This window comes from Myiozetetes cayanensis, unplaced genomic scaffold (assembly GCF_022539395.1).
Source record: "Myiozetetes cayanensis isolate MyiCay16 unplaced genomic scaffold, myiCay2020 scf1, whole genome shotgun sequence".
Taxonomy (NCBI): Eukaryota; Metazoa; Chordata; class Aves; order Passeriformes; family Tyrannidae; genus Myiozetetes; species Myiozetetes cayanensis.
In genome coordinates, this window is record NW_026086604.1 from 130,321,808 (window position 1) to 130,334,207 (window position 12,400).

At 35.5% G+C, this 12,400-nt stretch overlaps 1 protein-coding gene across 2 annotated transcripts in view; it reads right to left on the bottom strand.

Annotated features, from left to right (window-relative positions):
* MINDY3 (MINDY lysine 48 deubiquitinase 3) overlaps positions 1-12,400 on the bottom strand; it is a 54,729-nt gene that overhangs the window by 33,532 nt on the left and 8,797 nt on the right. For both annotated transcript variants that reach the window (XM_050313177.1, XM_050313185.1), the window contains exons 3-8: positions 11,027-11,084; positions 10,424-10,597; positions 6,780-6,831; positions 4,764-4,878; positions 4,277-4,350; positions 3,747-3,826 (exon numbers count right to left, since the gene is read on the bottom strand). In XM_050313177.1, the coding sequence (XP_050169134.1) occupies positions 3,747-3,826; positions 4,277-4,350; positions 4,764-4,878; positions 6,780-6,831; positions 10,424-10,597; positions 11,027-11,084 (553 nt within the window). The remainder of the gene's footprint in view (positions 1-3,746; positions 3,827-4,276; positions 4,351-4,763; positions 4,879-6,779; positions 6,832-10,423; positions 10,598-11,026; positions 11,085-12,400) is intronic.

Genomic DNA, 12,400 nt, shown 5'->3' on the forward strand with positions numbered 1-12,400 from the left:
CAAGAAACAAGTGGCAAAAGTAAGCAATAGCACTTTTAAGAAATAATTTTACACATCACATATGTTTCTTAAAAATATCACATGTATTTCTCTAAAACAAAAATCAGTGTAAGGTTCACTCTGCTAAACAAAGGTTTCAGATTTAGGAACCAACACTTGGAACAGAACAGCAAAGCCATATATAAATAGTGTTTAATATTCAGAAAATTACTAAAAAAAATCCTAGGATTCTATTATCAAGTACTTTGTTCCTCGACAGATAACTACATGAGAACTCTGACTGATAAGGAAAGAGCTGGGATTTTGGCTACAACAGTAGCCACAGAGTGTGAATATCCTGAATATTTAGTAGTTCAGTTGACAGTGTGTCTGGAAGCTACTAGGTTAACTTCATCTTGTAGTCATTGGTGTCTACTCATACCTCCTTCAGAATTAGTACACAGAGAAGACAGACAGAAAAGCAAAAATCACTTCTGGATGACTTATGAGCAAAAAAAAAAAGGAGACCAGCTGCCCAAAATCAAAGTTCATCTTGTGAACAGCCTCACCCCACAAACAGAAAAGATCCCTGGAAGAGATCTGATAACACCACAGATCATGTCGGAAAATTAATAAGTATGCCTCTTGCATAGTCAGTTTCTCTTTTTTGGAAAAGCATTTTACAAACCACTCAAATTTTCAAACAGATAGAAAACCAGAGCCTTTAAAAAAGAGTCAGGCCCAAACTAAGGATGGTTTATCAGCCAAAGTAAGGCCGTGAGGATCCTGGTACCAACCGCACCGGCACACCGCCACCCAGCTGGCGACACCAAACACCACACATTCCCGGCACTGCTCGGGAAAAGCAGTTACAGCCTCATCTGAACTCACAGGAAATTCATACACTGCACATAAGAATGACAGCCCTGAAAAAAGCAGAAAAAAAAAATCTATCTGCCCACATCTTCCCACTGTGGGTAATTGTGGCAGGAGAAGCAACTAGAATAAGAAGAAAGGTTTAAAGGAGTATATGTAGATAGTCAAAGAAGAGCAATTTTTCCACTTGTGGCCAAGAACAATTCCAGCTAATAATTCCTATGGCATGTGGAAAATACGCAATAGTGTAAGAGTCAGAGCCCTAAGGACAATCTGCAAACTACCTGGTAATTCCTCAAGTCTGCAATTCAGTATGTTCTTTGTTACTGCTAAAATTACTGGCATTACCTTTAAAGTGGTTTATGAACTATTTTAATGATTTACTATTAATTAAAAACTGCTTATCTAAACAGCTGAACAAGAGGTCAAGTGACTATAAACAACTTGTGAATAAAACAGTCACCAAACATATTCAGTCCTTGTTATTTTGACACCTGCAACTCTTCCAGATGAGAACTCACAGCATTGGCTCAAAAAAGCTGAAGGCTACAGACAAAGTGATACAAAATACAAAAGAAAGGATGGAAGAAAAAAAGATGACAAAAAGGACTGTTAGATGCATCCAAAATTTAGTCTTGCCTAAGAAGTTGTGAACAGTACTGGCTGTTCCTCCTTTTTGATAGACTTGATAGATCTCTTGAAAACTTGTTAACAGATATGATTAGACTTAAGACAGTGAATCAGTTGGTTTTGATTATAATTATCCCAAGGCTTGAAGAAAATGGAGAGCTGCCAATAGTAAAGTCCAATTACTTGACTGGTCAAAAACTAATGGGACACATAACACCAGATCCTCAAGAAGTACTAAAGATCATTTTCTGCTCCCCCCCAAAAGAGACAGATGTTTCTATGGCAATTCTGCTTCTGGATTTTTAGGGTAGAATTAACTGAGAACCTAAATGTGGAATGTGACTGTGTCCAAAATGAGTTCAGCATTCTCAGAAAAGGAAAAAATTCCAACTTGGAGAACTAAGGAATAAGGCCTACCAGAAGGATAATCTGAAAGACAAACAAGGGAATGAACTCAGAGATTTCATAAACAATTTGTTGAACTGCAGAAGAGCAAATCAGCCCAATGCAAAGGAAAGCTGCAAGAACAATTCCGATTTATTGATCATAATCTAAAAATTCAGAATGATAAAAAATAATCTAACTATTAAAGAGGGGAAATTAAAAATACTTAAAGGAACACACAGATAAACCCCAGAAGACTAATGACAACAAATTTCAGTTAGAAATAGGGGGGGAAAGTGACAACAATATTTTAAATATGCAGCAGGAATCAAGGTAGGAATTGAGTGACAAAATACAAAATTAAATGAGACAAAGAAAATACAAGTACTGAAAGCAATCTCTGCTTTAATTAACAAAAAAGTATACAAGTAATGATGAGATAATGCTGTCAGCCATAAAAAAAGGGAATAAAATTGGCTAAAAAACTGCAAATAAGACAGGCCTGTTCAAGCTTGCAGATCTTAATGAAATTCATTATATAATACTCAAGTAGCTAGTGCTCTGAAGCACTAATGATTACCTTACATATTAAAGGTATAGGAGTTGTGAGAAAACTGGAAAATGGAAAATTGGGTCCTTACCCTAGCAAAAGCATCATAAAAAGCTAGAGCAAAAACTCACGAGAAAGGATAATTTTAAGCTCCAAAGGGCTAGTAATCAATTTGCATTAGTAGGAAGAACAAGAAAAAGCCCCAAAAAACCAAAACCAACCAACCAAAAAAAAGCAGCCACTATTGGCTCATCAGTAATACACTGCAATAATCCACTTTGAATGCCCTGGTAAGAAATCCACCAAATAGAAAAAATGTTAGATACAATATCCAAATGACATTCTATAGCTCTGAAAATACAGGCTGTGGGGAATCATAATCAAGTGCAAGTCTAAAACATCTCAAAGGAGATTATACTACTCATTCATTATCAAACCAGAGCTTTTGACTTCAAGTCTTTCAAAGATTTGTTTTGAACCTCAGTTCAAGTCAGTATTTTCAGTGATGACTCAGATGATGGAAAATCACTGTAAAAACATGCTGAGGTGCACTTTAAAGCAGTGGGAGAGAAGATATGAACACTTACACAATTTGAACTGTTACTGCTTTCAAATGACCTCTTTGTAAGATGAAATGTGAAAAACCAAAAGCCCCCTAATCATCTTGGTGAGCCCCCAAAGAACTCACTCCTTGATGTCCACGTCCTTCCTGTACTGGAGAGCCCAGAGAGGCCACCACTCCAGAGGTTGTCCCACAAGTACCAAAGAACCACCACTTCCCTTCTGCCTACCCTCTTCCCAGTGCAGCCCATGATGCAGCCGGCCCTCTTTGCCAGAAGGGCACACTGGGGATTGTGCAACTCACTGCCCACAAAGGACCTGGAGTCCTTTCCCACAAAGCTGCTTCCTAGCCAGCCAGTGCCACCCTGTCCTGTGACATGGGCATAGTCCATCCCAGACACAGGACTTGGGCTGAATTTCATGATGTTCCCATTAGTCCACTTCTCTAGCCTGATGTGGTTGCTCTGAATAGCAGCCCTGTCCCCTGTATTCCAGCCAACCTTCCCAACTTGCCGAGACTGCACTCCCATGATCCAGGTCATCAGGCACCTTATAATTTCAACTTGTAGCTGACAATCCTGTATTCCCTGATCCTAACATGAGAAATTTCATGCAAGGATATTTTATTTCCATTTGAGGTCTGCTTAAATCAAAGGCAGTAAGCAAAGAGACTATCAAAACAGAAACGGAGCATATTCCAAAATAGTAGGTCAGCATCTCGTAGCATGTATAAATTACAACCAAGCATAAACTAGAATCAACTTACTCATTCCTGAACATTCTCTGTCTCCATCCCACACATTAGAAACAGCGTGTCCCGTCAACAGCAGGTTAATCAAACTTTGGCTATGTAACAGAAGGACATTATATAACAAATTAGAAGAGATGTATAATTTATTTCTGAAAATGTGTTTATGTCTAACAAATGAAAAAATTATTGCATTACCCAGCTAAGCATTTTAGAACTATTTTCCATTATTTAGCATGTATTTGTAATTCAGCAACACTAATTATCATCTCCATTTTTTAAGTAAAAACTTCATATAAAAATGTGGCCCTGAATTTGAGAATTATTCCTCTGAGAAGTCGGCAATAACAGAAGCATTTCCTCAGAACTGATGCACTAAATGGAGTCAGCAGTGAAAAAGGCACAAAATTTTCAGTGTGGGTTTTAGTTACTTATAATTGAATCTGTGTCATGTCAGTGATTTTCTAAAAGAATGATCAGTTAGAAAAACATAAAAAATTAGCCCACAAAGCTATTTTAAGTGGTAGCAACCGTATTTTGCAGCTTACCTTCCATGACCATAAACAGGATCTATCAATGGCTCAGTTGCATCTTCAATTTCATTTTTTATGTTTTCAATACCCTGCAGAAAAATTACAAATATTTTTCCAATGTGAAGAAACAAATTAATATATTTACACAACAAAAGAATTCAACAGTAAAACATTAGGAGGCTGATGTTCTTATATGAATTGCTAACTAAATGGGCGGCTTTCTCTTGATATATATAAGGAAGGAGATTTCCAAAACATGTAATTCTCTCAGATCAGAAAAGGAAAAAACCAAACTAAAACCCAAAAAGCAAAGGACTGAGCTTTTCAAGTTTTTAGGCTGGAAATGTACAGCAATATGGGTGAAGATATCATTCCATACATTTATCTAAATTTGACTTAGTTTATCAGTGTATTGTTCACCTTTTACAGAAAAAGTTACAATCAAATTTCCTCTTAAAGAAATAAAAAAACTCACACAAAAAATACCAAACAATCCACAAACCTTTGTCAGTATTACAGAATACAGAAAGAGCAATACTCCAAATCTGTTTGTCCATGCTGAATATTGATCCCAAACAGCATCCTTCAGTTCAGGAAAACTTTTGAATGCTCGTTTGCTGAAGACAAAAAAATCCAACAAACAAACAAAGAGCAGAAAAGCAGAATGTATTTAGATGAAGCATTAGAACAGTGTCACAAAGCACAAACAAGAACTACTAATGGCTAACACAAACATATCCAAGTCAGAGTAGATCTGCTGTTATATACAGAATGACAGAGCAGCTGTTCTGAAGTTACTATAACAGCCATAGAGTCATTCGTATTTACCCATCAGAAGATGATAAATAATTCTGGAGCAATATGCAAAAATGAATGTGGGTTTTTATGCAAACACTAACCATAAAGATACATTCACTTGTGAAAGCGCTGAGTGGTTTGAACCAGTAATTCTACAACCCACTGTAACTGAAATTGCAAATAGACTGTATGTCACCAAAATAACATTTGCATTAAGTGTTCTGAAAGACATTCAGTCCATAAACAGTAGAGAGAAAAACCTCTCCTACTTAACCAGGTTAAACTATCTTCCAGGCTTTTGAAGAAATTATTACATTTCCCATCAGAATTTGACTTTGTTAGACTCTAGCTTTGGAAAAAGCAAAATGTTCTCAACCACAAGTGGTACATGAACACTTGGGACACTATCTGGTTGAAAAATATGGTGGCTGCCTGGATGACAAGGTAACACCATGTGATCAAATGTCTGAAAAGAATAAAATAAAAACAAGAGGAAAAAAATATATCCATCAAGATTCCAGTGAAGTAATACACTGTCTACTTCTTGGGATATTTAGAGCTAAATACTGCTTTTCAGAACACAGACATTAGTTTTTATTGATTTGAACTAGATCATACTCTCTGCTTATCTTACAGAAACTTAGATATATTGTTTTCTTTTTGATTTCTTGCACAATTTTAGTAAGTTTTGTTTACAAAAGAAACAAACGTCTGCAAAAATATATCCACAGACAGGTTTACTCTGGCTAATACTTGAGATTTTTAAACTACCTTTCTGCATCAGTGGAGTATACATGGCATACAAGGTACACAAGGCAAAGCCAGTTCTGAAATCCATTGCTCAGGGTGCTCTAAAAGCAAATGCCAGAGCATTCATTTCCAGTCATAAATAGAGAAAAATGAAGTGAGTATCACAAGTCCAAAGATTGAGAGAGTGAGTAGGAGGGATAAGGAGGGCAGGAAATTAGTGTTTTGATAAGGTTACAAAAATTTTATATTCTCCTCTTTCTCCTTTCCTTATATGGCCATGGGTTTAAAAATAAATTATAATTACTAATGATATGATAAGCAATGGTAATTTCAGTTCTAGTTAGCAACATTTTCCATCTCAGGTATTTTTTGGAATTCTATTGCTCTTTATTTCCTCTGTGGGAATTTAGTTGTCCACTGTGAAAATAAAAGGCTGTTATCTTTAAAGATAAACTCACTAGAACTGTAAGCTCTCTATTTACACCCCAAAAAGAAATTAGTTTTCAAAAGTATGAGTCTTGTATATGAAATATTTTTATTAAAGTTTCTAATGGTATCTCAAAGCAAGAAAAATACAGGATGACTTTTTTTTAGTACACATATCACAAATATTTGAGACAGAAACACCTGAGAACATGGTGCATAAATACAGAGGATTAACATCTTTAACTTAAATGTGAATCTTGATTGGCTGTGTTCATATACTTGAAATGCACAAGCTATCTGGCCAACATTGCACATTATATTGCTCCAGTTTTATTTTAAAGCCCAATACTTACACTAAAAATAACATTCCATTTCAAATGGCAAAATGCAAAGAAAAATCACCAAAATCCCCAAATCAAAACTTGAAATCCAAGTTAACCTGATGTTTAACACACAAAGTTCCTCAACATACCCCTTTCAGGCCTGTGAATATCAAGTGTAACTTCAAAATATTGTATTTTAAATGTTCCAACATATTACTTACTGAATTAATGCATGAAACCGCTCAAAGCCAAGCTCTTCGACAGCCAAGGCAGCTATACACAAGAGACACTTTTCAGCACTACACATGGCAAAAAAATGACACAAGATACACACAGCAAGCTAGTATATTTTCAAGCTCTAATTATATTTTTAATCCTCCCTTGACATTTAAATTTAACTGATTAGTATAAACTAATTTACTGCAACATTAAGATTCCAGCATACAAATTAGTGAGAACATTTCTATTTGGACTAATCAACTTATTAAAAGCACAAAGCCACTGGAGTGAATAGCCTTGGAAATACTTGTCAAATATTAAGCTGTTGATTTTGTACAAAACGTGGCTGTTACCAAGTCACCAAGCATATGCATACTAAGATATAATTTTGCAGGTCAACAAGAAGTATTTCTTCCTAAAAAAGCAAGCATAATTATTTGGATAATTTTATTGATGTAGGTAAGCTGTATTTTTTCTTCAAATATACATTTCTGTTACTAAAATTTAGTTGCCCCTTTCCCTTTAGTGTTCATTATTACAGATGAGTAGAATTATTCTATACAGTGTTACACATTTTGTTTTAAAATAAATTCTGTTTTCTTCTAATAATAAACAGCCTTTCAAATAAGTGTTGTGCCCAAGAAACAAAAAAATACAGCATTAGTGTCTTCCCAAGTTCAACACAGGCTTTATACCTTTCTTTTACCTTTTCTTTACCTTTCTGCTAGTAGAATAATACACAAAACAGATCTGCTTTCTGATGGAGGCCACTTTATGCTGAATATTTAAACAATGTCTGATCATCTGGCTACTGAATTTAACTGTAGTTAAGACAGTTAAGACCTGAAGCCATTAGGGCTAATACTACCGATCAAATCTTACCACAAGATTCCAGAAAGGGCTTTTTATGCCCATTCCAATTGTATTTTGAAAGATGTACTTGATTTGCCTATGTGCAAATAAAACTGATTCTCCAGCAACAGAATGCATTAATTTTCTACTTCAGAAATAGGGTAGCAGCAGTCTTAAGAGTGTTATTTTTTATATGTTGTAAAACTGGAAGAAATTGACAAAATTTGGTTACCAAGAGCAAAACTGAACTTAAAAAACCGTATTTTTAAGACATTTTTTTAAAAATATGAAACAATGAATCTGAATTGCAGAAAATGCTGCAGAAACTAAACCTGCTTCAAGAACCCACGTTTTTGTAAGCAGAAAGTTAGAGGGACTAAATCATATAAAGCAATTTTGAACCTGGGAACTTGCACTACTAAAGCCAACACATGGCCAACAAGTCACTGCTATACACCACAAAAGCAGATGAAAAGTGCTATTGCATTCAGTAAGTGTGCTCGAATCCGCCTTTTGTTCACACAGCAGGATGACAGGCAGTTTCATTCTGTTACTAAAGAACAGAGTGAAATGGTAAGAGAATTACTATTTGAAATAAAGGGAAAGAAGTAGAAATTCTAAAGAGAAGTGTAGCTATACATAACCCAAACAATGCTAAATAAAGACAATACTTAGTAGAAAGAAAAAGAACTAACAGCAAGAGAACATGAGATGTATGAGAAATTCATTTGTATAGAAACTCTTTAAAATGATACTCTATCATGCTGTGTCTAACCATATTTCATGGGTTTATTATAAATATATCCCCATAATTAATTCCCAAATAGCAGTAGCCTGCCATATGGAACTGTATCTGTAATACTCCCTACCTCTCAACTCATCACTTAAGTCCTACCAACTATGACAATACCAGTTTCTATTTTTATTGAGAACAGTGGCCAAGTAAGAAATAAATTTATTCTTTTGCACTAGTAGTTACACAACTCTGCATTAGTAACAATAATGCACACTCCTCCACATCTTCGTCCCACGCCTAACCAGGTTAAGAAGCTGGTTTACATTTAAATAGCAGGACAGAAGAGGGAAAAAAACCCCAAACCTAACAAATATATCTTAAATCTGTAAGTGAATTGCATTATACGTAATAGACAAAATACTGTTTGAACTGTAGAGTACATACAAGAGGTACATTCAGTGTCTAGCAGAGAATGTAGAATAGGAACAATGAAAGAGATTAACGTTGTCCATGACACAAGCACACTGTCAGTGGTAAATGCATCCTGCTCTTCCTACGCACATTCCACGATACTAAAGACAAGTCAGGTAGAACTTGAAGACTTGTACAGAAGCATGAATAAAACAGTTATGTAATAGAATGGATTAGTTCACATCAGTGTTGAGAGTTCTAACTAACTGAGTGTGTATTTAAAAAGACTTCCTGTTGAACATTTCTACAGTTAAACATCTTTACGAATCAGGCAATGTATCAAAAAGCACGACAGTAAGAACCTATAGACAACTAGGCTCTGCTTCACTTTCTCTTCAAATGAAATTTCATAGTATCAGCAAGAGTTTCAGAGACAATTGGAAAATCCACAGAAATTAGGAATTTAAGAGTTACAATTAACTGCCTTAATAAGGAAGATTCTTCTTTTTTACAGAGAAGTTGCAGATGCAAATTTTTGTATAATACTTTATATGACTTAAAAAAAATGCTCAGTTTGGAACACTTAAGTGCTGATCTTCTGGGTTTTTTTCAATTAGGTTAAGATTTTTATTCTTATTGTTTGAGCCTTCTAAAGCACACGGAGCACTTGCTAGAAGCAGATGAACATGACTTGTAAGATAAAGAGCTCCAGCACTACTAATTGCTATAGCTAGCTGCACACGTATAAATCTGTTTGTACAATTCTTACTTTGTAGTTATGCCACAAACTGCTGAATAACATATTCCTTCCATCAAAAGATGGCACCTTTACAGGCACGTTCTCACGTGAAGAGTTTTTCATACTTCTTAAGGGACATATTGGGGACAAAAACTAAAAGAAAAAGCAGCTTATCTTTTAAAACATTAGATCTCTCCCATTAAAAGATTAATAAATACAGGTCTCTCTGATCATACGTGCACAGATAAACTTTCCATGTCACTGGCTCTGCAGCAGTTAGATATGACTGGATGCTGTATCTTAGTGCAACAGATGATGTTCCCTGAATCCTTGATGCCAGTAACTAATGAAGGAATTAAGACATTTGCAAAAAGCAGGCAACTGAAAAATTCTAACCTACAGAAAAATTCTGATAATCTTCTAGAAGGTGATTTAAGCTGTTTGGTACTGCACAGGACCAAACAAATGGAAAAAGGTCACTTCTGCATAACAGGGGATCCAGAATATTTTAGAACAGACAAAGCACTGTAGGATTTCCTACAAAAGCTCCTCTGAAATAAAGCAACAAGTGACAAGTTAAAGTGCTATTGCTGTGCTAGGAAGCACGCAGATGTTTCAAAATGAAAGATACATCAGGTCCCAATAAATTACAAAATAAAAATGAAAAGGTTATGGAAATTGATGAAATTAGAAAGAAACATGTACGTTAGAACTCCAGTGATAGACAGCACAATCCTCTCAATAAAAAAAGGATCAATGTCTCCAATTACAAGAGAAAAAAAATCTGTTGCTAATGGAATTACAATGGCAAAAACCCCATCTGAGCATTAATAAAAAGCAGAGGTCCCTCAAAAACTATGTAATAATTCACTAAGTGATGGGTAATTGAGTATAGAAATACATCTTACAAGGTTGTTCCTCTTGACGACTAGATTCTGCAGGACTTTCAGAAATACTAGCAGTTTCTTCAGTTGTTTTTCCTCTTATCCATGTTGCCAGACAGTATGACTCAGAATTATCAGAGCAAGCCATCTCCAAAATATCACATAATGTATGACAGAGAAGGTTCTTCTGCTCCTCTTCTGAAAGATCAGAAATCTACTTGAGTTCAATTGCTGATAACCAGTGTTGTATATAAGCTGCTAGTATCTTTTTTATACATTAATGCCACCTAAATAATGAAGTTTAATAATGAGATAAAAGCAATAATGTTAACTGCTCCTTGACCATAGAATTTTAAAGTTGTCTTTAGAAAAATATGGGTTTATATGATTTCTAATCCATTCTCATTTTTAATAATAGATTTCAATTAAATATTTATATAATGCAGAAGTATTATGAACAAGCACAGGCCTCACAAATGGGAATTTAGAAGCTTTTACTATACATGACAGGGGAGCACACTTAAACAAAAAGAAAGTGTGGAATATTTTAAATTCTTTGTACTAAGACATGCTTTACAAATAAATAATATGGAAAAATAAAGGGTGGGGGGGAAGAGGTCTCAATACCTGAACAGTTTCTCCAAGCAGACTTTTCACTGGTAAAAAGCCTCTTCAAAAGGAATGCCTTTGTTATCAAAAAATAAAATAATATTAAAATACAAGCCAACACCAACTTTTACATTATGTCACAAACTCTATACAAAAGCATTTTTGCATGTTATAAGAAGAGTTTCAAGCTGCTCACCATTCAGTAAGAGACCATGAGGCTGCACTGTTGACTGACTTTTCCCAATCAAACCAGTTACAAAAGTGGCCTCATAACATTCAACACTACTGAGTTTGAACCTCCAGTGCACAGAGTGCATACTGACATAAACATCTCCACACTCGCAGGACTGCAGTAATGGAGACACAAATATATTTCAGTATAACTGGCCAGTAGTACAAGACATCCCTAGTCACTCAGACAAAAGCTTTTAGTACTTAACAAGCTTTAAACCATTTTAAACCATCTTTTAAACCACTGTAAGTCACAATTTGCTGATCAGGTTAAAGAAAACCTATGCATCTCCATATCCCTGGTTTGTTTTTCCATCAACACTAATGCTGCAGTTAAAAAAAAAGATACATGCTCTAAGTTACAGAGAAGGAATAATAAACGAATGAACTATGGAAAGCAGAGTCTTGGTCTTTCTAATTACTCTATTAGATGCTATTTCAGGTCTCAACAGTACCTCAGAAACAGCTGGTTCAACACTCACTTTCCTGACACACTCACCCTGTTTTCCCATCACTGATCTTTTGCACACCTTTTTAGTAATTCACAGTAGTAGCAGGCACTGCAAGATTTGTTTGATCCTTTCCTCCTTCCCTAGCTGGAACTCAGTTCACTTTTAATCATGCTTTAATCACTCGATTTCTAGGAAGTTGAACTATATATAAATCTGAAAAAAACACTGTCTATCTATAAGAGCATTTGATATGGTAAAGACTTGGCACTGCCTTCAAGGAGCTGACTGGTCCTATTCTTTACTCTCTCCAATCCCCCCCAAATAAAAGACTTTCAAGTCTAACATCAGAGACCAGACACTGCATCTGGTTTTAAGACCACAGTACTAGACAGAACCATACTATGGAGTGTAATCCATAAAATTTTTTTTTAATTGATTGTTTGCCACTTAAGTGGTGCTCCCTCCTGTAATACAAGTTTTTTGGTGGGACCAGTGTTTAGAGTGTCTTCAGGTAGCCATAAAAGAGGTTATATGACAATTGCATTATACACACCAGAGGTGCAAACAAGTCCACAGGACCAGTGGTCTGACCCAGCTACTTCCAGTGCATGGTCAGATTCACTCTGCTACATGACTTCAACATGCCCCTATCAGCAGACAAGGCCTCCCATCAGACTGAGACATACCTGCAGAGTTTGGATTGCCTTTA